Source organism: Euprymna scolopes, chromosome 26 (genome assembly GCF_053919585.1).
Source record: "Euprymna scolopes isolate OS-2025 chromosome 26, ASM5391958v1, whole genome shotgun sequence".
Lineage (NCBI taxonomy): Eukaryota > Metazoa > Mollusca > Cephalopoda > Sepiida > Sepiolidae > Euprymna > Euprymna scolopes.
In genome coordinates this window covers 40812222-40839383 of record NC_136507.1, presented here as the reverse complement: position 1 = coordinate 40839383, position 27162 = coordinate 40812222, and the positions used below count along the sequence as shown (strand labels likewise).

Here is a 27162-nt window from a genome sequence, read left to right as displayed (position 1 = left end):
ATGACAAAATCACGTTAATACTCCGGTAACGGTTTAATGACGTCCACCCTGGTCAGTACTAACGTGGGATGATCATTTGAGAACAACAGGAGCTGTATGTGATTTTTGCTTCTTCTTCTTTTTCTTCTTCTTCTTCTTCTTCTTCTTCTTCTTCTTCTTCTTCTTCTTATTATTATTATTATTATTATTATTATGATGATGATGATTATTATTATTGTTATTATTATTATTATTATTATTATTATTATTATTATTATTATTATTATTATTATTATTGACTCACAAGTAACTTTCACACATATCTTCCGAGATCTCTCTTTGAATACAGCCTGTGGTGTTCCCTGGAAGCTGAGTGACAACAAGTCTCCCCAGATTTTCCAGTACTCTCCACCTCTTTCGATAACATTTGCAAATAAATTTGCATTATCGCAACGGCTGATTGCCATTGATTTCTCGTTGGCAGCCGCTATTGGTCTTTGCTGGGTTTTGAGTGGCAATAAGCCTCCCCAAGGTCTCAGTTCTCTTCGCACTTAATCGGCTGAGGTCTAGTCAGTTCGTCGGTCTTTCCCTCCTCCTCGACTCTACTTGGTTATTATTATTATTATTATTATTATTATTATTATTATTATTATTATTATTATTATTATTATCATCATCATCAACTCAAAAGTGTTCGTATACTCTGATAGATTCCTTTATAACTTTTACCCGAATTCTTTATAATCCCACTTGCCACAAACATAAGAAATAATTAGACCAGAGCGTTGTGCAAGAGCATATAATATTTATTTCAACGGGAACAATACAACAATCTAATATATATATATATATATATATATATATATATATATATATATATATATATATGTGTGTGTGTGTGTGTGTGTGTGTGTGTGTATATATATGTGTGTATATTTTTTGTTTGTTTGTGTGTGTATGTGTGTGTATATATAAAAAAATAAGAGTTGCCTGCTTACCCATTCCACGTGAATTAATTTATTATCCTTTTTATGTGCGAAGAAAATATTTAAGATAAGTTCGCTGTGAGGTTGTATATCACACGCTCACTTATATACAAACACTTATATGCACACACTTGCATACAAACACACGTATATACACAGACTTACATAAACACACGTACGTACACACACTTACACACACACGTAATACATCATTTACATATACACAATCTTACATACACACGTACATACACACACTTAGATACACACACTTACATACACACATTTACATAAAATATTTTTACATACACACACTTATACACATACAGATTTACATACACACACACTTACATACATTACACACTTACATTCAAACATTATTATATACACACAAGTACATACCCACACTTACATACACACATACACGCACGTTTACACACGTTTACATACACACACTCACATATACACGTTTAAATACACACACTCACATATACACATATTTACATACACATTCACTTACATACACACATTTACATACAGACACTCTTACACACACGCTCTAACATACACACACATTTATATATACACAATTACGCGCATATATATAATTACATATACACACTTGGTAGCTTCCTTCAGTCTTGACAGACTATAAATACCCATTGTAAGCGTGCCTGCGCATGACATTTTTTGGCAAGAGTTGCGTAATCTCCAACCACATCTCTCCCGAGTCTTCGTTGTTAAATACCAGTGGCAAATGAAGGTTCAGAACAACTGGAATCAATGCCGAGACAAGCAGAGAGCATTGCCTAGAATTCCCAAATGGTCACCCATCTGGTACTAGCCAGGCTCAACGTTTCTTAACTACAGTGATCTGACGATACATACATAGACATACATACAAATACACATAGACTCTTACATACGCACACTTAAACACATATACACACACTTGCACATAATTACATTCCACCCACTTACATACACACACATTTACCTCTACATACTTACATGCACATGCACTTACATGCACACATATGTTTACACACACGCTTTAATACACACATTTACACACACACTCACATACACGCACACTTACATACTCACACTTAAATACACACACTTGAACACAAATACCCACATACTTACATTCACATAACTGCATACACACACTTACCTACACACATATTTACATATACACACTTATATGCACATACATTTATATGTGCACACGCTTGGAAATGATTTATATACCATACATTACGACCATGTAATCCCTACAGCCACCTACCTTGAAAATGCTGCTGTGAAACCTGACATAGTTATATGGAATAAGTCAGAGAGAGTTGCAACCTTGATTGAAGTGATTGTCCCTAATGATGGCGGTCTTAACAGAGCTGAAAGAGAGAAACAGACCAAATACCAAGGTCTCATGTATGATATGAAAAAAAAACTGGAACCTAAAGGGGATATCGATCATACCAGTTATCATAGGTGCCGCAGGACTTATGAAGAAGAACCTGAAGTCCTACCTAACTAATATTCCTGGTGAACCAAGTGCAAAAGAGATTCAGACAATTGCACTTAAGGGAACAGCGAGGATACTAAAAAGAGCTCTCGGTTGGTTTCAATAAAAAAGCGGGGCAATGTTGGCAGCTGATTTGGCTGCCCCATACCCGGCATTACAATCTTCAAAGGAAGAAAAAAAAAAAAAAAAAAATTTTTTTTTTTTATATATACACACATAGTTATATGCACACACACATACACACGCAGACGACGACATAAAAAAATATGACGTCTTTGCATAGAGAAACAACAAAATTGAAAAATGGAGAATATCAAAGCAGAAAATGAAAAAAAAAATAATAGCAACAAAACGTAAAAAAATTACTCAAACAAATTTTAGAGCGAAACTCAAATGAATTTTTTTTATTTCCTAACATTACCCCTTCCTCCATTTTCCATCCGTGTAAATCTATTCATAATCCTATCTCCATCTCCATTAAAAAAAAACAAAAACAAAAAAAAACAAAAACAACAAAAAAAAAACAACAAAAAAACAAACAAACAAACAAAAAACCCACATACTCATGTACATTTACGTTTTATTGAATAAATTTCTGAACTTGATGTCGCGTTGAAACCATAGCAACCAGGATAGTTTACACGCGTGATTTCGCTCCACACATCGTAATGGCGAGCGGCGACAGATGCCGGTGTTGGAAACAAAAGACCGCTAAAACAACAGCAACAACAGAATCGAACACGTGACAGAGGTGGATCTAAACATTTTCAAAACAAGATTTTCGACCCACCAAATCCTTGTGAGATACGATCAGATCTAGAGTTGAATTACACACTCAGCTTGTGAAAAGAGAACGACATTTAAGATACAGCCGCCTTTAAAGCAAGTCTGATAGATTTTATTTTCAAGTTTCCATAAATTGCAGTCATTAAAAAATGTAGAGAGCTAAGTGCCTTATTCAGTTTCAAGTTTTTTGCTACAATTTGGTGTCATTATTACTCATAGTTTTTTTTCTTTTTTTTCCTGCTTTAAGCATATTAAAACTGAATAAACTAAGAATACGAATGCTTATTTTAAACTGAATGCATATTAAAAAAAATGAATGCATATTGAAGCTGAATGCATGTTAAGACTAAATGCTTATTAAAATTAATGCATATTAAAAATGCTTATTAATACTGAATGCACATTAAAACTAAATGCATATTAGAAAATAAATGCTTATTAAAAATAAATGACTTAAACAAAATGCATATTAAGCCTAAATGCATATAAAACTTAATACACATAAAAATATATGCATTTTAAAACAAAATGCATCTCAAAACTGAATGCATATAAATAAAAATGCATATTAAAAAAAAGCATATTAAATAAATTTATATTAACACTAAATGCTTATTAAGTCAAAATGGATATTAAAAATAAATGCATATTAAAAAATATATTCATATTAAAAATAAATTCATATTAAAAATAAATGCATATTTTAAAAAATACACATTAAATAAATTTATATTAACACTAAATGCTTGTAAGGTCTGATTGCTTATAAAACTAAATGCAAAGCAAAACGTAACGAATATAAAAATAAATACATATTTAAAATGATAAAAATAATAAAAACATTTCTTTTTATGAATGATGCAAGAAGAATCTTTCAACATGAATTTTCAGATTGAGACAATAAAAGTAAACTAAATTATATATATATATATATATATATATATATATATATATATATATATATATATATATATATAAAGGAACAGACAGTATTATGTGTTCATCAACGTTTCTTCTTTATTTCGAGACTTCCTCTGGAAATAGTATTCCGACAAAATAGAGAAATAAAAATGAACAAACCGTATTATATGTTCATCAACGTTTCGTCTTTATTTGTCGAAATAAAGACGAAACGTTCATGAACACATAATACGGTTTGTTGCTTTTTATTTCTCTATTTTGTCGGAATACTATTCCCATTATTTTCATCATATATATATATATATATATATATATATATATATATATACTAGTTGGACGCCCGGCGTTATCCGGTCGCACAATATGCTTACACATTATATTTTAATCTATGCAGATTGCGTGTATATTATTATAGAATTAATCCTCTATTAAATATGAAATGTTACAAGGAATATTTTGCCCGGTGCACAAATTCGCAAAAAAAAAAAATAAATAAATAAATAAAATAAAATAAAAATACATAAATAAATAAATAAAAATAAATAAATAAATAAAATAAATGATATAAAATAAAATAAATAATAATGATAATGTAGTTCAATACATTCCGTTTGTGTTTGCTTACAATATTACGTCAGCTGATATTTGAGCTTGACGATGAATGCTCTGGGAACTCACATCTGATTAACGTTTAGTTTTAAAATATGCAAACAAAGGAATTATTATAAATGGTACATATTTTAAAGTAAATTGAATTTATTAATAAGAAAAAATTAAAATAAAATTGTGAGATCTACCCAGCCTTGAACATTGGATCAGTAGCCGAGCTATATATCCAGATATAAACAAAGCTATTTTTTCTTAGAAGAAATTATAAGTTTAGATTTTATTATCTCTCTTGCTGGTCCAACCTAATATATCCCCTTGTAAAAATTCTTTTTTATCTATAAAGACAGTAAATGGCCAAGTTATCTCCAATTCTTTCTCCTCTGATCTTGAGCACGTGGTACAATGGGGAAAGGAGTGGCTGGTTACTTTTAATGCATCTAAAACCAAGCTTCTATCTTTATATCATCAACGTTCTGATCCCCATCTGGCATCAATTGAAATGAATGGCTCTCGTCTTGTGGAGGCCTCAAGTTTTGACAAGCTTCTGGGCTTGACCTTTACTCCTGATCTTAAATGTAACACGTACATCAAGCCTGTTGACAAGGCCGCTGGAAAAATGGTGGGATTCTTCTATCGATCCAGTAGATATCTCACTGCTGATGCAATTCTCTATCTATATAAGAGCCAGGTACGTTCAAGGATGGAATACTCTTTCCACATCTGGGCAGGAGCTGCTAGAAAAGACTTATCCTGCCTTGATAGAGTTCAAAATAGACTTCGTAGCCTCATAGGGGATGTCCTACAACTTCTATCTCACAGAAGAGATGCTGCGTCTCTGCTTTATTGTGATTTTCACGGAAAGTGCTCGACTGAGCTTCAATCTATGCCCCCCCCTCGTCAAACTTTCACAAGAAACACTCGTCTGGGATAAAACACTATCGATTATTCTCCCACTCTTTATATGTGCCTAAACCTAAACGTAAATTCCATGGACAAAGTTTCTTTTTTAGAACTGCACGCCTGTGGAAATATTTTCAGTTTTCCTGCTTTCCAGCTGACTACAATATGGTTGTCTTCAAGTCCAACGTAAACAACTTCTTGATGAGCACTTAAGTTAACAAATTTACCGAATTTCCATTACTAACGATTACTATATTGCCCAATTGAATACTGTACACTCTTAACCCTTATTCTCGAGTGGTCTCTGGACCTTGATTATGCCTATATAAAAAAGAAAAAAAAACTATTTGTAGGATCGGATTTGTTCGAATTTTGATACTTATTAAATGAATTTCTGTACAAAATATATCCAAGACACTGCCGCACATATAAACTAACTTTGTGTAAAATTTGCAAAAGTAGGCTCAAGCGTTTCGGAACCTATAAGGAAGAAACTCACAGGAAGTTACTTTTATATAAGAGTAGATATTATTGCTATAATACTTTTACTAAAGTAATTTTGAAGTACCTACAGACACCAGTGTTTCATCATTTCGAGAATCATCAGTGCAGGGTGAGACGGTTATTGCCGGTCGGGAGATTCGAACCGGGTTACGACATCGTCTCTGACTCCATTAACACGGACATAACTTCACAGCATACCACAAGCGCTAGAAATATGGTTGAAATTTAAACATTTATTTTTAAATGTCGTAACACCCATCCAGAGTAATCTAAGGATTATAACATCATGATCTGCATGTGCGAGCTTAGGTTACCGACTTTCATTTCAACATTAAAGTTCGTAAAAAATAAGAACCGAGTTCCTTGTTTTTTTTTTACACAGTGGTCACTACTTATCAAGGCCCGGAAGCTAATCAGGGATAAGGGTTATTGCAAGTACATTACGTTAGTGTGGAGCTTTGATGAAGTGTTTACTTAAGGGGCGGTTCATTAAGAATTTCTTAACGTTGGACTTGAAGACATCCAAGTTGTAGTAAGGTGGGAAGCAGGCAGACGGAACAGAGTTCCACAGGCGTGCAGTTCTAAGAAAGAAGCTTTTTTCATGGAATCCACGATTTGATCTAGACACAGATAAAGAGTGGGGAAAATTTTTCACAGTGGATTCAGCTAGACGGGTGTTTTTCGTGAAAGATTGGCGAGGGAGGACCAGAGATTGGAGTTCAGACGAGCACCTGCTATGGAAATAACGATAAAACAAAGATAGGCTCGCAACGTCTCTTCTAAGGGAGAGAGGTTGCAGGGTAGAGAAAAGGGCATCGCCCACTAAGCCTAACGGGGCTGACATTATTATTACTATATATATAGTTCCGATCCTGGCTTGAGGGAGTTGCTTGTCTAGCCGTACTGATGAGCTGTGAAACAGCGTGACAGTACTGTATGTGCATGATTATATATATATAACGTTAGTTTCCTCAGCTATAATCGAAACCGAAACCAAAACTAATGAAGAATTATTGATAAAATTATTTATAAAAAAATAGATTATTAAGATGCCGTCAGCTAAAATCGAAACCGAAACCAAGACGTATGAAGAATTCTTGATAAAACTATTTTTTTTAAAATAGATTATTGGAATGCAATCGGCTATAATCGGAACCGAAACCAAAAGTTATTAAAAATTCTTGGTAAAATTATTTATTACAAGAAATGGAAGTACATAAGAATTAAACGACCCGGCTGTAAACGTGACACAGAAAATAACACACACTATTGTATTAATATATATATATATATATATATATATATATATATATATATATATATATATATATATATATATTGTATTAATATATATATATATATATTGCAATCATCATATATATATTGTATTAATATATATATATATATGCAAATGCACACACACACACACATATATATATATATATATATATATATATATATATATATATATATATATATATATATATATATATATTAGCATTTCAGCCCGGCATTTCCCGGGTGTTTTGAGGTGTATGCTGAGCAAAACAAAACAAAAAAAAAGTCATTTTTTTTAAAATTTGACCCCTATTATGACCCCTAAAAATTTATTGTTTAGGGCTCAAGTAAAGTTATTAAGTTAGATCCATGTGCAAGGAATCTATATCTTAAATTTCATGTGTTTAGACCCACAATTGTAGGAGGAGTTTGGTAGAGTTCTCAAAGGTCAAATCGTTGAACTTTGACCCCTTAATCGCCAAATTTATGTCCGAAAACCAATCACATCGATGTTCCCAAATTTCAGAACCCTTTATATCAAATTTCGAATCTTTAGGATAAAGATTGACAGAGTTTTTGCGTAGGGAAATGTACACAAACACACAGACACACACAGACACTTTCACTTTTATATACATGTATATATATATGTATATATGTATATATATATGTATATATGTATATATATATATATATATATATATATATATATATATATATAACATTTGTTTTTTTAAAAAGAAATCCAGCAGAGTGCTCAACTATAAGGAAAATCTGAAAATAAGAGCGTGTTTATATTTTGTTTACAGAAAGTTTTTAGATGAGACACGCCATTGGTACCGTCGGTTTCAAGCCTGGTAATTAGGACGGTCCTAAGTATCGGGTTTGAAACCAACGGTAACAATAACTTGCCTCAGCTAAAAACTTTCTGTAAACAATATATCTATCTATCTATCTGTCTGTCTATCTATCTATCTATCTATCTATCTATCTCTCTCTCTCTCTCTCTCTCTCTCTCTCTCTATATATATATATATATATATATATATATATATATATATATATATATATATATATATCGGTGTGTGTTTTCTCATTTCGTCTATTTTTATACGAATATTATATCTCCACAAACACGTGTGTCATAACACGTTTTTGCATGAATTCACATCTATATACCTATTTTTGTTTGGAATCTTACGTAATCTAATCCATGTTATTTACATATGCCAATTATTTCATGCGTGACTATACGAATGAATATTAATTAACATTTGTATGTCAGTCTTTTTCTCTTACCTGGAATGTCTATTAAGGCAACGCCTTGATTGTATCGTACGATCCTTTCAACATTCGGCAAACCTTCTCAACGATTTATTTCGAGACGCCCACGCGTTTTCGAAACGTAAACAAAGAACACCGATCTCTGGTGCAACATCGATCCGTGGACACGGAAAAAAAATAATTATAGAGGTGTGCACTGTATAAAGTGGTTTACATTTATGGACTCATTAAACTATATCTCACTTGTTATCTGGAGGTATTTAAATCTCTCCCGATGCAAGGGGTCCTGGATATGACGTTAAACTATATCCGATGGGGAGGTCCCAGATTGCAGGCTTTGGGGAGTGTGGAGCCATCCCTTAATACCATTGCTTCCAGGTCCGCTCTGACCCGGAGTAGTAATACCTATTCGGGTCCCAACTATGTTTTAATAGAAACTGACTTGAAAAAAATATATTCTATTAAATCATTTTTCTTCAAAATCACTGGATTCGCCATTAAATAATCTTAAAAGGGTTGATATGCCGTAAAACAAACATGACCAACCCTCCGCAAGGTCGGAAAGTGGGCGTGAGAAGTCAGCGTCCGGGAGAAAGGGGCACCCTGATATGCAAAATGTGCCTGAGTAGCCTCGACGGCATTCCCCGATAAGGGCGCTTCAGACGATTAGCAATGAACTAACCCCTTTCTGAAAGAAAGAAAGAAGACACAGATTGGGAGAGTGGACTTCCTAGAACTGTACAATTCTTAAAACAGTGTTTTCAAACCTACTAATACTTAACATAATGAAGTTGTCATGTGAACGATTCACGTATACACATTCGTGAAACAGTTGACAAACAGATAAAAATCCGATGACTCAAATACCAAATGTTTCAATTTTGATTCCTTTAGCAGCACTTTTTTTCGGATCAAAACCGATCTAAAGGTTTCCACATGTCTGAATACCCTATATACAAAATTTCAAGTCTGTAGATAAAATATCGTTGAGTATATCTCCATTATATCGGTTGGTAGTTGTCCTCACACACACATTATTACTTTTATCGATACCCTGAAATGTACCCAGCGTTGCCAGATATTAAACGTAATGTTATTAAAGTCCTTAAAAAAAAAAAAATTAAGTATAAAAAAACCCCGGAAAAAACTGACACATTTGCAAACGAGCATTATGTTATTTTTTCGAAACAGTTCACTTTTTGTAAAAAAAAAAAAAAAAATACTCGAGCTGAGATCGAAACCAAAACCTGAAGATAGTGAGTCAAACACGATTAAGTCAGCTTACTAAGATCTTTAAAAAGTATTTTCAAATCTACTTATTCTTTACATAAGAAAGCCGTGATGTAAATCATTCGACGTGCGTAGTCGTAAACAGTTGACAAACAGATAAAAATCCGATGACCCCCCACCCCACATGCCAATTTTTCAATTTCGATTCCTTAGCAGTCTTTTTGTTCGGATGAATACGGATTAAAAAAAAATCACATGTCTGACTACCCTATACACTAAATTTCAAGTCTGTAAATCAAAAAAAAGTATGTAGGCTGAACGTTATCTTCACACACACTATTCTCACTTTTATAGATATACTAGCAGGCCACCCGGCGTTGCCCAGTCGTAAAATACGCATAAATATTATATTTTAATTAATACAGAAACTAAGACATGAGCATGTGCGTATTATTTTTTTAAAAACAGTTCACTTCTCGTGAGAAAAAAAAGTATTCGAGCTGAGATCGAAACCAAAACTTAAAAACAGTGAGTGAAGTACGACAGCCATTAAGCTATCTTGACACGAAATTTTAAATGTGTTTACAGACTTACTTATTTTTACCATAATGTATTTGTCATGTGAACCATTAACACATGGACAGTAATAAAACAATTCACAAACAAATAAAAAAACATACCCCAACGTATCAATTTTCAATGTTTGACCCCTTTAGCAGTCATTTCTTCCGGATAAAAACGGATTAAATTTTTCCACATGTCTGAATATCCTATACACCAAATTTCAAGTCTATAGATAAAAATTCGTTGAGTATATAGGTTGAGAGTCACATACACACACATTATTACTTTTATAAATATATATATAGATATCTGAATTGTCTGAATGTGTTTTGTATGCCAATGTTTTTTGTGCATTTTATTCTTTATAAAAAATATTAAAAAGAAACATAACAATTGCACTTAAAAAAGACAGTTAGAACCTTAAAAAGAACTCTCGGTTGGAATATTTGAGATCTCCAGCTTGAAGAAGTTGATAAGAAAAGTTAAAAAAGATAGAAGTGCTAATCCAGTGTAACAAGTCCTAGGAACAAATACTAAAAAAAAAACTGTTGGAAATTAATCATACACAATCCACTAGGACGATGCAATTTCAACAGCTACATACCCCCCCAAATAGCCCTTAAGCCTGGATAACTTGACACGAGCCAAGTCAGAGAAAGTAGCAACTCTAGTTGAAGTCAGTATCTCTAATAATGGCTCAAACAAAGCTGGATGGGGAAGATAGCTAAACATCGATGCTTTATATACGACATGAATTGAAACTGGAATCTGAGGAAGATTTTCATCATTCCAGTAATCAGTAGGGGTACACGATTCATAAAAAGATTTTAAAATGAGCCAACTGGCAAATATACCCTGTAAACCAGGTCCGAGATTTTTAAAAATGCGCTTAAAGGGACAGTTATAATCCCAAAATGATCTCTCGGTTGGAGTCTCTGAAATAGCTGGTGAACGTCTTGTATTCGGTAGGATGCACCACCCCCGGAATTCTTAAAAATTCTTCCTTCAACCTCCTCGGCCTTACATTCACGGGCAATATGAAATGGAACAAATACATTAAGGACGAAGGCTGCTGCAAAGAAGATGGGTTCCCTCTATCGAGCTAGAAAACTACTCACGACTGAGCGTATCCTGTACCTCTACAAGGCCATTATTCGCCCATACATCTGGGCTGGTGCATCTACCACTAGCTTCTCCCTCTTGGATGGGATTAAAAAATAGTTTTCAATCTAATAGATCCTACTTTGTCAACTAAGCTCCAACACCTGTACCATCATCGCAATGTTGTATCTCTTTGTTTGTTTTATAAATATTTTAATGGAATGTGCTCTGATGAACTTGTTGCACTTGTGCCCCCTCGGCATACATATCCCCGACAAACCAGTTTAGCAACAAAATCTCACCCCTCGACTGTTGAGATCCCTAAATGCCAGAAAGCTTTCTACCCTAATACTCTGTTTCTTGAACAGCGAGATTTTGGAATTCTTGCCTGTTACCTGTTTCCATGACTGTACTGATAAATAAATGAACAAATAAAAGGAAAAGAACGCATACAAGTAATGTGTCCGGTTACTGTATGCTACAACGGTTCACGTTAATGGCCATCGAGAGATATGAGAATATTTCATCGCACACCCCATCCCCCTTCATTTCAGCTCCTCATGTTTCCCCCACAATGTAGAAGATGCTATGCGTATTCAACGATCCACCCGAATGGCAAGGAGTCTAAGTCGTTACTCGAAATAAAAATTTAAAAAAGAAAACCCCATATCTTCACATTTTATACGTTGCAAATATTAAACTTCAAGCTGCGCCATTTTGGCTTGGAGCAAAATGTAGTACCTGCTCTGTTTCAACCCTTCTACATCGCTTAGTGAAAGAGAAATCTTTTTTTTTTACATAGGCATAACCACTTATCAAGGCCAAGAGACCATTCGAGGATAAGGGGTTAAGAATTCACAGTAGTCAATTGGACAATATAGTAATCGTTAGTAATGGAAATTCGGTAAATTTGTTAACTTAAGTAGAACGGCTCATCAAGAAGTTGTTTACGTTGGACTTGACGACAACCATATTGTAGTCAGCTAGAAAGCAGGAAAACGGAAGACAATTCCACAGGTGTGCAGTTCTAAGAAAGAAACTCTGTTCATGGAATCTACGTTTAGGTTTAGGCACAGATAAAGAGTGGGGGGAATTAGTGATAGTGTTTTCAGCTAGACGGGTGTTTCTTGTGATAGTTTGGCGAGGGGGGACTATAGATTGAAGCTCAGTCGAGCACTTTCCATGGAAATAACGATAAAGCAGAGACAAGCTCGCAATATCTCTTCTGTGAAAAAGAGGTTGCAGGGAAGAGAAAAAGACATCTTCTACGAGTCCACGAAATCTATTTTGAACTCCATCAAGACAGGACACGTTCTTTCTAGCAGCTCCTGCCCAGATGGGGCAACAATACTCCATCCTTGGGCGTACCTGGCTCTTATATAGATAGAGAATTGCATCAGCAGTGAGATATCTACTGGATCGATAAAAGGATCCCACCATTTTTCCAGCGGCCTTGTCAACAGGTTTGATGTACATGTTCCATTTAAGATCAGGAGTGTAGGTCAAGCACAGAAGCTTGTCAAAACATGAGGCCTCCCCAAGACGAGAGCCATTCATTTCAAAAACATATTTCTAGACTGAGTCAACTTTGGATTATTCGGATTACTATCCTCATCGTGAATGATATTTTTATAACATTTCAGCTGATGTAGCCTCCGACCTTCTTTGGGTCGGTTTTGTTTAACTCGTGAATCTTTATGCTGAACTCGAGAATCTTTATGCTGAACTCGAGAATGTACGGAATTCCGAACGGAAACATATATGTAATTTTGGGGCTCTTGTTCCGGCAGCCATGACCAGGTAGAAGTCACTTCCCAATATGAGCGATACTAAGAATACAATTACAAATTATCTACTCGGCCATGACAAGCTGAGAAAAGTAGTCCGAATAATTCAAAATAGCAGGACCCGTGGAAATTCCACAAGGGACACATTTATATGTAATATACTTATGTTGACATTTTGTAGATGTTCACCGTAAATTAAGACGCTCTAATATTATTGTACCTATTTACAATGCCTCCCCACGGGACAGAGTTAGACACCAGGGTCGTTTTTTAACGTGGAGAAAAGGTACAAAAATAAAAATTGTCCCAGTCGTGAAGGACCTCTCCCCCACTGAAAAAGAACAAGAAATGAAAGTGCCGCACCTGAAGAATAGATACTGCACTTGGATCTTGGCCAAAAGGCAAAAAACAGCAGCTGTTTTGTTAAAACTGCAAAAGTATTTATCCAAGCTAGCAGGGAAACCCGGCGTAGCCAGGTCGTAAAATACGCTTAAATATGAATATTTTAATTCTTACAAATTTCATATTTATAATTCTTGCAGATTTCGTATATATTATAACGGAGTTAATGTTCTATCGATTTTTATATATTATAAAGTTGTGATTTCAAAAATAAAAAAATATATCTATATGACTATTAGCTTAAATCGAAACGGAAACCAGAAAAAACTTTATCTATAATATAAAGCTGAATGTGTGTGTGTGTGTGTGTGTGTATGTGTGTGTGTGTGTGTGTGTGTCTGGTAACAAATAGGCTCCTATATGGTTGACTATTAAAAAAAACTGATTACATATAATGATAGAAGATGTATCGAGACACAGTAATGGGTATGTTTGATCTGGCAGAACGGTGGTTCATTAAAATTGTGGGGTCTGCGTTCGCGCCTGGTCCACAAAGTATGGAAATAAAAAAAATTAAACTAAAAAAAACGTTTACAAGTGTTTTTGATATAGATGTACATAAGAATACTTTGATAAGTATATTTTAACTTAAATAGGGATGGTATAATAAAATTGTGGGGTCTGCGTCCACGCCGGGCTTCCGTAGAATGGAAATAGACACAAACTTTAATAAAGAATTTTCATATCTATCTGCGTAAGTATACTTTGATAATTATGTTTCAGTTTGAAGAAATATGGTATAATAAAATTATGGAGTGTTCGTTCGCACCTGACCTCCATAGAATGGAAATATGTCACAAAGTTTAACAACGTTTTTTAATATAGATCCACAGAATATTGTGATAAGTGTTTCAGTGTGAACAGGTATGGTATAATAAATTATGGGGTTTATCTATTTTATTTTTACTTTCATCATATTTTGCTTTGGTTTTGATATCCCTCAAATTCAACCCAAATTTACAACCCTTCTTTTTCATAACCTATCATACTTTTATAAATCAGAGTCTATTTTTTGTAGGCTGTTTTTGAACCCAGTTAACGACGGGTACTTTTGCTAGTAATATATAAAAATCGATAGAACATTAACTCTATAATAATATATACGGAATCTGCAAGAATTCAAATATCATATTTAAGCGTACTTTACGACCGGGCTTCGCCGGGCATTCGTGCTAGCTTAGAGAAATACTTTTGCAGTTTTAACAAAAAACAAACTACAATAATATCAGAGCGTCTCCATTTACACTGAACATCTACATAATGCTAACCTCAATATATTACATATGAATGAGTTTTTTTTTTTACATAGGAATCACCACTTATCAAGGACAAGAGGCCACTCAAGGATAAGGGTTAAAGCGTGTATAGTAGAAATTAGACAATATAGTAATCGTTAGTAATGGAATTTCGGTAAATTTGTAAAGATCATGAGTTCCCTGGGACATTCTCACATGCCCCGCTAGTTAACTTATAAGAGAGATTATATGAACATCCAAACTAAAAATGGTGCCACAGAATCTACGAGGTTCATACTCGATGTGAGAAGTCGCTAGTTTTTTTTTTTTTTTTTTTTTTTTTTACACAGTGATCACCACTTATCAAGGCCCGGAAGCCACTAAGAGATAAGGGTTATTACAAGTACATTACGTTAGTGTGGAGATTTGATGAAGTGTTTACTTAAGGGGGCGGTTCATTAGGAATTTGTTAACATTGGACTTGAAGACATCCAAGTTGTAGTAAGGTGGGAAGCAGGCAGACGGAACAGAGTTCCACAGGCGTGCAGTTCTAAGAAAGAAGCTTTGTTCATGGAATCCGCGTTTTGATTTGGGCACAGATATAGAGTGGGGGAAATTTTTCACAGTGGATTCAGCTAGACGGGTGTTTTTCGTGAAAGATTGGCGAGGGGTGGCCAGAGATGAGCACCTGCCATGGAAATAACGATAAAACAAGGGTAGGCTCGCAACGTCTCTTCTGTGGGAGAGAGGTTGCAGGGTAGAGAAAAGGGCAGCCCCCATTAAGCCACGAAGTCTATTTTGTACTCTGTCAAGGCAGGATCGGCTGTTTTTAGCAGCTCCTGCCCAGATATGGCAACAGTATTCCATACTTGGAAGTACTTAGCTTTTATATAGATAGAGAATTGCATCAGTAGTGAGATATCTTCTGGAGCGGTAGAAGGATCCCACCATCTTTCCAGCGACCTTGGCAACAGACTTGATGTACGTGTTCCATTTCAGATCAGGAGTAAAGGTCAAACCCAGAAGCTTGTCAAAACACGGGGCCTCACCCAGACGAGAGCCATCCATCACAATTGATGCCAGATGGGTGTTCTCGAATCTCTAAGCGTACCCTTCGATATGTACTTGAACCCTGCTAGATATACGCTAGATGAACTTTGAGTGGATATATAAACTGATCGATGTTGCATAAATGTAGAATTCGCCTAAGAATCGTAACTCAATATAAAAGAACGCCGCAGATAGAACCTTTTTAATCTCGTCGGATGACGAACTGCCAACTAGAAGACGAGGAAGATACAGGTTTTCTGCTGCTCAGTTTTTATCTAGCAAGGAGACTCGATGTTGCTCGGGATTGAATAACGACCACAACGATACCCTTTTTCACTGTGTTCAAAACATTATATTACTTTCTTTCCTTTACAGCGCCCCTCCTCTCGTCCCCCCCTCTTAATAGGGGCAGATTAATCTGTTTGACTCCTTGCTTTACGCATATGGTCCGAATGGATCACATATGTATGTAGCCAAACAGATATTCGTCACAGAGAGGGGAACATAGACAGTAGAGGTCACTTCCATTGTCTTCCCCGGATAATTGCACATATGATATAAATTATATCAAAATATGATATGTTCCATGTTCGTAGGGAATTACGCCCTTATAATCTTATTAAGGGTACGCTTTGAGATTCGAGAACACTTCTATTGTTTCCATCAGATAAATATTACACAATCGTATTAAAGTAACGCACTAAAATATTCATTCACTCTTTTTTTTTTTTAATTTATACACCTGTGCATCGCTTTAGCAAGGCAACGCACACGGTAGCGGCATTATTGGTCCGTGACGACATTCACATTGAAAACAACGTGCTCCTTCAAAAAAACAAGCACACTTTATACCCATTGTGTTAGGGACAACTGGTTTAGTCAAATTATGCCTTTAAAAATAGTTTTCTGCATTTTTGAGATGAGGATTTGTTTATTCGTATTATTTGGATTTTTTCGGGTTATTATTCTCATTTTTGACCTGTGGCGTAGTGGATGACGTACTTGGTTTCGTTATGAAGTTACACTTTTCTAAAGGGGGGAAGTTTAATAATTAGTTCGGGCGACACTCAAAAATACAACTGAGAATTACTGAGGACTTTTATGTAGTCATGGCTAACGAACTGAAGCATCCTACCTCAAACAAATTAAAAAAAGAGTTCCGTCCGAAATTCTCTGCGGATCCCTGAGCTCGACAGAAAGATTCCCGAGTTCAACAGCAAGATTCCCGAGTTCGACAGAAAAATTCCCGAATCCAACACAAATATCCCCGAGCTCGACAGCAAGATTCTCGAGTTCAACAGCAAGATTCTTGATTTCAACAGCAAGATTCTCGAGTTCAACAGCAAGATTCTCGAGTTCAACACAAAGATTCCCGAGTTCAACAGCAAGATTCCCGAGTTCAGCAGCAAGATTCTCGAGTTCAACAGCAAGATTCCCGAGATCAACAGAAAGATTCGCGAATCCGACAGAAAGATTCCCGAGTCCAACACAAAGATTCCCGAGCTCGACAGGAAAAGTTCTGTGTTCGACGGAAAGGTTCCCAAGTTCGACAGAAAGATTCCCGAGTTCGTCAAGATACACAAAAAAAAGTTTGGAGGCAATGTCGTCCGCAATGTTGTGAAAATAACACCCAAGGTGAGAACAGCAATCCAAAGAATCGAAATAATAAATTTTTTTTTTTTTTTAGAAAATACAGCTTTAAAACAAAGTATTGCTAAGAGCATCAAAAGAGAACACGTCAATCCTTAAAAGAACTGAACTCCAATCCATAGCACCTCCTCATGTAAAACATTCACTGCGAGAACTCGTCTAGCTACAACCACAGCAAGTTTTTTTACTCTCTCTCTCTCTTTCTCTCTCTCTCACTCACTCACTCACTCACTCACCCTCTCTCTCTCTCTCTCTCTCTCTCTCTCTCTCTCTCTCTCTCTCTCTAACACATCTTTTCTAAAACATTCCATTTGTGGTACAAGATACCACGAGGCTACATTCTATCCGACTACAACATAATCGTCTTCAAGTCTAAAGAAAACAAATACTTCTTGCACCACCCTCTTGTATAGTCAATTCCTCATACATAATCTTCTGTCTATCTCACCCTATGTTTTCGGGTTTCTCGTCGTGGCGATCAACGTCTAACTAACGATGTGTTCCAGCCTTATCTTCGAATCAACCCCGAATCTTAATACGTGGTTACGCACAAGTGACAAAAAAAAAAAAAAAAAAAAAAAAAAAGAAGAAAAGAATCCTCGCATATTAATATATATATGAAGAAATAATGTGTTAGCCCCACAGAGGTTGCCCCTAATATCTAAAGAACAAATGAACTAAAAAAAAAATAATAATAAATAATAAAAGAATGTACATTGCTCGGATTTTTTTTTAATCCGTTTATACCCACCACGTGTTATTTTCCCATTTGCCCGTTGTCTCGATAAACCTGCCACGGCCTTAGTAGCTGCTTGTACCAGTTGTGGATATGCCCTTGACTGAAATATGACTCTGTTATGTTCTAGGAGGTCAATCTTCCCAGGCTTTATCTCCCCTCTTAGATTATTGATAATCGTCTGAGAGAATGCCGACGAAGTTCCTATTTACAATGCCTCCCCACGGGACAGAGTTAGACACCAGGGCCGTTTTTTAACGTGAAGAATAGGAACAAAAATAAAAATTGTCTCAGTCGTGAAGGATTTCTCCTTTACTGACAGAGAACAAGAAATTGAAGTGAATCAACTGAAGAACAGATACTACACTTTAATCTTGTCCCAAAGACCAAGCTCAAAATGCCGACGAAGTTACTCAAGTTTTTTTTAACCTAATCTGCCAGTTTTCCAAACTATATTTGACCTTGTCTTTAATTCCATAGAGAGGGAGTAGATAAAATCCTATAATCCCAAGTATTACCTCCTCCATTTTGGGAGCAGCAGTGTATTATATGTTCGTTCGTTTATGATGCCATCGTTTCAGGCATTACCTTCTCCTTTGTATTGGTTAGAGAAGTATCTGCCCTGTTGGCATAAGTTCATCGTTTCCTCCATTGTCTACTCCTCATGAGCTTAGGGTTAGAAATATCTAGGATTGGGATTATTGTGTATTTTTAATACGAGGTTCATTTCAAAAGTAAAAATTTATTTATCTTGAACTCAAAAAGCTAAAGAGCTACGAAGACGGCTGTAGAACCATAAAAACGAGCGATTTTTTTTTGGGGGGGGGGATTTTTTTAGGGGGGGGCGGAAATTTTTTTTGGGGGGGAGGCGGAATTTTTTTTGGAGGGGGGGGAGGCGGAATTTTTTTTTGGGGGGGAAGGCGGAATTTTTTTTGGGGGGGGGAGGCGGAATTTTTTTTGGGGGGGCGGAATTTTTTTTGGGGGGGAGGCGGAATTTTTTTGGAGGGGGGGAAGGCGGAATTTTTTTTTGGGGGGGAGGCGGAATTTGGGGGGGGGGCGGAATTTTTTTTGGGGGGGAGGCGGAATTTTTTTTGGGGGGAGGCGGAATTTTTTTGGGGGGGGCGGAATTTTTTTTGGGGGGGAGGCGGAATTTTTTTTTGGGGGAGGCGGAATTTTTTTCTACATTGTCAGCCCATTCTCTTTGTTTGCCAGGACTCAATGACTTGTCTCTGCTTCTGACGCACTTCTATGACAGAAGTTGTTTTCCTAGAGCCTCATACCATCAATATCTGCAACAGGGCATGTATTAATAAGTTTAACAATGCAATTCACAAAAGCTTCTGATTTATTCGGGCGGAATAAAAAATAGGAGGTGTTACTTTTGGAACGCCCCTTGTACATTAGTGGCGCGTGTTAAAGGGAAACTATCCAACCCATCTCCCCTCACGCGGTGTCTTTGCAACTCGCCTTCCGGCTAAGATCCAGGTGTAGTATCTGTTCTGATGTTAATTTGTCCTTAATCAATTTAGGGGAAGCCCTTCCATTCTGAGGCAATTTTTATTTTTGCAACTGCCAAAGTGCCCCTTTTGGGGGAGCTGGTTATAACCGCACATTAAAAAGACCATGTGCCACATTTTGCTCTCGTAGGCGAGGCAAATAAATGCCATAACCTGGTAGTAATGCTTCTTTTTCTGTATACTAACGAGTCACTGCTTATTAAGGCTAAAAGTAACTCGAGGATAAAAGTTAATGCGTATATCAGAACATTGCTAACATTGGTCACGATGGTTTGAAACGTAGCAAAATTTGATTATTTAAGACCATGGCTCAACAAGAATTTGTTACAATTGGACTTGAAAACGACGGTGTTGTAGTCAGCTGGGAAGCAACACTGTAGCATTGTATTTCATAGACGAATAGTTCTTAGAAACTTTGCTTATAGCCGTTCTACTTAGTTTTAGATACACAAACAAATAAAATGTGTTTAAAGAAATTTGCTAAAATCAGAGAATTATATTTTGTTATAGCATTTTTTTCAGCGTTTTTCCCGATATATTATCTATTTCATAAGAAACTAGCAGGGTGGCCCGTCGTTGCCCGAGATTGAATGATGATTAACGAATATTTTACACTCCCCTATTTTTATTGTCATCAAAATCGCTGAAATGCCCCATTTTTCTATCAAATCGATTTATTGCCTGCTTTAGTTGGGGACACATTGCAGCTTCACTTTTTTGTTTTATATATAAGGACTTAAATTAAAGTTTTAAATGCAAAAATCAAGTATCATGATTCAATTGTGCTCTAAACCAAAATATTCACTTCGAACGCGCTTCTGTCATAGCTAAGAACCATCGCGATGCACGTGGAGGAAGCTTCACATGCATCATCGCAGTAACGAAGTTCACGAAACATCGTAGTCTACATTGCACTGTAGAGAACCTGCTGTTGATCTTATAAATTATTTATATATATATATATATATATATATATATATATATATATATATATATATATAATAGCTTGCGTTAATGCTTAAAATGGAAAAGTCAAGTATCAAGCTTGAATAGTGCTCTAAGCAAAAGCATTCATTTCAAACGCGCCCCTCTCATATCAAAGAATTTACTGTTGATTTTAAATGTCTGGCGTAACTGGTTATGCGGAGATAATAGCTTTAATTTAAGATAAAAATGAAAAAAATCAAGTATCATTGTGAAATTGTGCTTTATTCAGAAATATTAATTAAACACGTCCCTGTCATATTAAAGAACCTACTGTTGATTTTATATGTCGAACTTTTCAGCTTGTGTAGTAATAAAACTTTTTGAATGCACTTGTGATGTTAGGTTGTGTAAGGTGTCAACTTTGTCAAAATCGCGCGTTTCTTTCTTTCATCAGATTATTTCGATTATCAATACTTATCGAATAAATTCCAAATCTATCTAAAAACACAGCCAGGCACATAAGTACGTGTGAAATTTTATAAAAATTGACTCAGCTGTTTTCGAGTCCATAGGGAATGAATTGACAGACACACTGATACACAGACATACAAAGTTCCTTTCAGGTGATAGTAGAGATAGATATACAAGTTTTCGAATTTAATAGCGACTTTGAGAAGATTCGAGATTTGATTGATAGTTACATCCGGGACACTTGAAAGCGCTTGCGTAATAACGTTTATTTCTTAAGAAACGCATTGTTAACGTATAAGCGACTCTATTGAATTTTAATGCCAACATTTTAAGGACAGAGAGAAGACAAACAATATTATAAAAGACATGAGAATCAAACTTCTATGGTCGAAATAAAATTTCATTGGAACGATTTTTTATAAAATTCTATTTTTACATACATTACGGATATATATTTTATTAAAAAAAAATAAAAACAAAAGAAAACGATTTAATTTGGAAATCTTAAGTAGGACGGCCACTGATTGTTTGTGGCATTATGATGAATGAGAACTCTAGTAAGGATTAGCGTAGACAAATCAAAGATACAATGACAAGGATGACCATATAGCCCCTGCACCACTTTTTTTTATTGGCCTTGTGCCTAATTTCGTTTTGTTAAACTTGTTTGGCAAATAAAAAATTTAAATCAAACTCCTCTCTCTCTCTCTCTCTCTCTCTCTCTCGCTCTCTCTCTCTCCCTCTCTCTCGCTCGCTCTCTCTCTCCCTCTCTCTCGCTCTCTCTCGCTCTCTCTCTCTCTCGCTCGTTCGCTCTCTCTCTCCCTCTCTCTCGCTCTCTCTCTCTCGCTCTCTCTCTCTGTCTCTGTTTCTTTCTCTCTCTTTTCCACACACAAATAATTTCTTTATGACAACATTTAGAGCAACAGGACAGAAGCTCTAATTAAAGAGGCTGGAATTAATCTTTTTGGGCTACCCACCCCACCGCCTCCCTAGCCTTCGGGTCGGGATCAAATCAAAAAGTGCAGTATCTGTTCTGGTGTTTAATTTAAAGTAATTAGGTTTTGCTCATATGGGGGAGACCTTTCATACCGGGACAATTATTTTTGAAGTCAATTGGGCCTCGGTCAATGTGGGAGAAACCCTTCATATCGAGACAATTACTATTTATTTGGACACTGCTAGAGTGCCTCCTTTTCGGGGGAGCTGGTTTTCCCTCACATTAATAAACGACCTTGCGTCTAATTTGCTTTCATGGGGGGAGCAAATATATATCAACCCTTTTGGGCTACCCATAATGGTTGGGTTCCCCTGCAAGTCTTTTTAAAATAGGCAGTTTTGCTCCATTCTCTTTCTCCCTCTCTCTCTCTCTCTCTCTCTCTCTCTTTCTCTCTCTCCCTCTCTGTCTCACACTCTCTCTCGCACTCTCTCTCCCTCTCTCTATCCCTCTCTATCACACACACACTCTCTCTCTCTCTCTCACTCTCTCTCTCTATCTCTCGTACAGTATGTTAAGTTAAAGCAATAGAACAGAAATTCTAATTAAAGATGCCGGAATCACCTCCCTCGGGATTTTCAGGGGAGTTCTCCATATTAGAGTTTCTGAGGTAAACAGTGTTCTCACCCCTCTTTCACTTTTTCGTACACGGGAATTTTTTTCATAAAAACATTTTAAGCGGAAGGAGAAATTATAAACAGAGGGGCTGGATTAACCCTTTCGGGGTCACCACTTTTCTTGGGCCTCCTTGTGTGCGTGTATACAGTAAACCGTGTTGCCCCTCTCATTCTCTTTTCCCTGGCCCTCTTTCACGCATGCAATAATATTTTAATGACACCTAGTACAATAGGAAAAAAAAATTAACTAGGGATACCGGAATCATGTCATTCGGGGTCTTCAGTGGTTGGTTTTCCCCATATTGGATCTTCTGAGTAAAATAGCGCTGTCTCCAGTCCTTATGTTTCTCGCAAAAACGATACTTTTATGAAAAAATTTTAAGCACACACACACAAAAAATATTATAGACAAATAAATAAACAAACCTATCTATCTACCCGAGGGCTAGAATCATCGCCTTTGGGATCTTCACTAAGGTAGGATGCCACTTTTTTGGGTTTCTTAGGTAGGCAGTGTTGCTCCTCCACCATCTCTCTCTCTTTTTCTTACACACACTATATTTTATGACAGCACTTAGAGCAATAGGATAGAAATTATAACTAATAAGACTGGAATAGATATTTTAGGGTCCCCACTTATGTTGAGTTTCACTAACAGGTTTCCTGAGGTAGACAACGTTGTTTCTTTACACACACACGCGCATGCGCACGTACAAACAAACACACACACATATGCACACTCACGTACAAACAAACACACACACATATGCACACTCACGTACAAACAAAAACACACACGTGTACAAACACACACACACACGTACAAACAAACACACACACATACTCACACACGTATAAACAAACAAACGCACACACACATGCATATACACGTACAAACAAACACACAGCGCACACGCACGCGCACACGCACGCGCACAGACACGCACACGCGCACGCACAGACACACACACACACGCGCACACACATACACACACGTACAAACACACACACACGCGCATGCACACACATACACACACAAGTACAATCAAACACACATACGCACACACACATATACACACACACGCACGCACACACACGCGCACGCACACACACACATACACACACATACAAACAAACGTACACACACACGCGTACAAACACTCACACACGCGCACACGCACATACACACACATACAAACAAACACACGCACACATACACACACATACAAACAAACACACGCACACATACACACACGTACAAACAAACACACGCACACATACATACCCGTACAAACAAACACACGCACACATACACACACGTACAAACAAACACACACATACACACGCGTACAAACAAACACACGCATACATATACACACGTACAAACAAACAAACACACGCACACATACACACACGTATAAACAAACACACGCACACATACACACACTTACAAACAAACACGCACACACATGCGTACACACACACACACACATACAAAATACTATAGACAAAACTATAAAGAAAAATATCTACCTGAGCGCTCGTTTCCTGTAGTAATCATTCCTGGATACTAGAGTCCTTCTTTCAGTTAGAGAAGTCCGTTTTTCCGAGTGTTGGCAATGATGATGCTGACAGCAATGATGCTGATGATAATGATAATGTTGATGACAATGTTGTGGGGAGTGCGGGGAGTCGGGGTCGCATTGGTTTTCGTCAGAGTGGTTCGAATGGTACCCTTCGGACCCGGGCGGCGGGGACGTAGGTTCATCTTCTAGGCTTTCGTTTTCCTCAGGGAGATGGTCCGGAGGAAGGTGGCAATTGTAGTGGAAATGGTTGTTTTGTTGTGGACATCGAGTGCCGCACGACTTGGAGCGGAGACGAACGTACAAAGCTTCCATCATATTCAGTGGTAAGGTCCGGCGTCACACGGAAAATGGGATGCTCCGTACGTTGGTATGAAAGTACGCTTTATCGGCTCTCTGTGCGTCTGCGTTTTGTAAGGCAAACCCAAGCATTGATTTATTTACGTATTTATGCATATATACATATGTGTATAGATGTCTGTTTGGACGTAAACATCGAAAGGTGTGGAGCTATCGTCGGCGTTTAGCTAAGACAATCATTGACTATACTCTGAATAATTGATAGATCTGAGAAAGAGATTGCTCGTTTACACATACATGAAACTGTACACACATGCATATATAGACATGTATATACATATACATACATATGCATCTATACACGCATATATGTGTGAGGGACAGAGAACAAGAAAATTTAGTGTGAGTTTATCTAAAATAGAAAAAATATATAAATACAGAATATATATATATATATATATATATATATATATAAAGAAAAGAATATATATATCTTTTTACATCTATGTAACTAAATACAGAGAACACCTTGAAAAAATGTGTTTCATGTTATATATATCGTAAAATGTATCCTATATCCTTATTGCAAGCAAGCTACACAGAAACGTTTGTGTTTCATTGTGTGAAGGTATTCGTCAGGCTAACACATACGCCTACAAATAATCCAACTATAAAATATATCCCTCCCCTTTCTCGACTCACTCCCTCTCTCTCCCTCTTTTCCAGTTTCCCACTTAATTCACATATGTTCAAACGGCACTCGACATAAGTATGTCCACACTAAAAACGAAAACAAAAGAGAGGACGAAGAAAATTAAAAAGATAACGAATAAATATATTAAAAAATAATAAAACAATATAGTTATATATTATTCCTTAAGTCGTAAGACAGCGGATAAAAAATATACAAGTATATATGTGTGTGTGTAATAATTGAAGAAAACACGTTGTAGATTGTGTAAGGTTGATCCCAGGGTCTGAAATGATGCTAACAAGAACCAGGGAAAACAACCTATGTAAAACCAACCATAACTGCTATGTAGTAGTTGTTAAATAGTGCTTCGCGTAATAATTGTAGTGGTAAGAGTAGTAGTTGTAGTACAACCACCATTCGGATTGTTGTTATAGTTTGTGATGGCAGTGCGAGTAGTCGTCCGGTGTTGGGTAGCAGTAAGCTGTAGCCGTGAGAATAGCGCGAGTCGTCGTCAAGTTAGCCAAGGAACTTTAACGGCGCGAAACCAATGCTCGTTGGTGGTGGCCTGCACGGTGTTTCTTCTGCCGTGACTCTCTAAAACCGGATCTATGACGGACGTTTATAATTAAATCCGTTGAAACATGCAGGGTGGGTCAAGTACTTTATATATATATATATATATATATATATATATATATATATATATATATATATATATATATATATATATATATATATATGTTGTTTGTTTTAGTTTTAGCGATATGTTTTGAATGAATTCAATTATTTACGAAAGTGCATTTTTACCTAAATGCGAGTTGGGAATGATTTTCATTTAACCAATTTGTTACCCCCACATGGGGAGCGGTATATATATTATCAAAAAACAAAAAAACAGCATTTCTTCTTTTCCGTCGCTATTATTTCTAAGATATAATTATACACTGACACGTGTTTCGTGGTCTACGACTTATCAGAGTGGCTGAATCTAGCGAGATTTCGAATCTCGCTAGATTCAGCCACTCTGATGAGTCGTAGACGACGAATGACGAAACACGTGTCAGTGAATAATTATATTTTAAAATTACACACACACATACACACACACACATACATATATATATATATATATATATATATATATATATATATAGTAAGTTATAATATATATATAGCAATTAAGCTACACAGAATATTCTGCGTTTCATCCATGCTAGGATTAATCAGGCTTATGCATGGATTAAACGCGTAATATTCTGTGTAGCTTAATTGCCATATATATTTTATAACTTACTACCTAACGCTACCTACGTATTGAGCACTGTTGAAGTAAAGTTTACGCATAAAGTTATACTTTCCTATATTAATTTATGTGATTAAATTAAGTAACTATATATATATATATATATATATATATATATTGGATACGATGAATGTGTGCCTGAATAGCAAATGAATCTGACTGGCTGACTTGCAAACCCAGTGCCACGAGAATATATACACACACGAAGTAACATTTATTCCAAGCGAAT

General features: G+C 36.1%; 1 protein-coding gene across 7 annotated transcripts in view; it reads right to left on the bottom strand.

Annotated features, from left to right (window-relative positions):
* LOC145247988 (GTPase-activating Rap/Ran-GAP domain-like protein 3) overlaps positions 1-25080 on the bottom strand; it is a 513715-nt gene extending 488635 nt beyond the window's left edge. For 3 of the 7 annotated variants that reach the window (XR_013863317.1, XM_080109655.1, XM_080109653.1), the window contains exon 1: positions 24587-25080. Coding sequence is in view for 6 of the 7 variants with exons in the window: in XM_080109655.1 (XP_079965781.1) it covers positions 24587-24954 (368 nt within the window). In the remaining variant the exon portion in view is untranslated. The remainder of the gene's footprint in view (positions 1-24586) is intronic. The other 4 variants (XM_080109650.1, XM_080109652.1, XM_080109654.1 and 1 more) reach the window with 2 other exon arrangements.
* Between the last annotated feature and the right edge of the window lie 2082 nt (positions 25081-27162).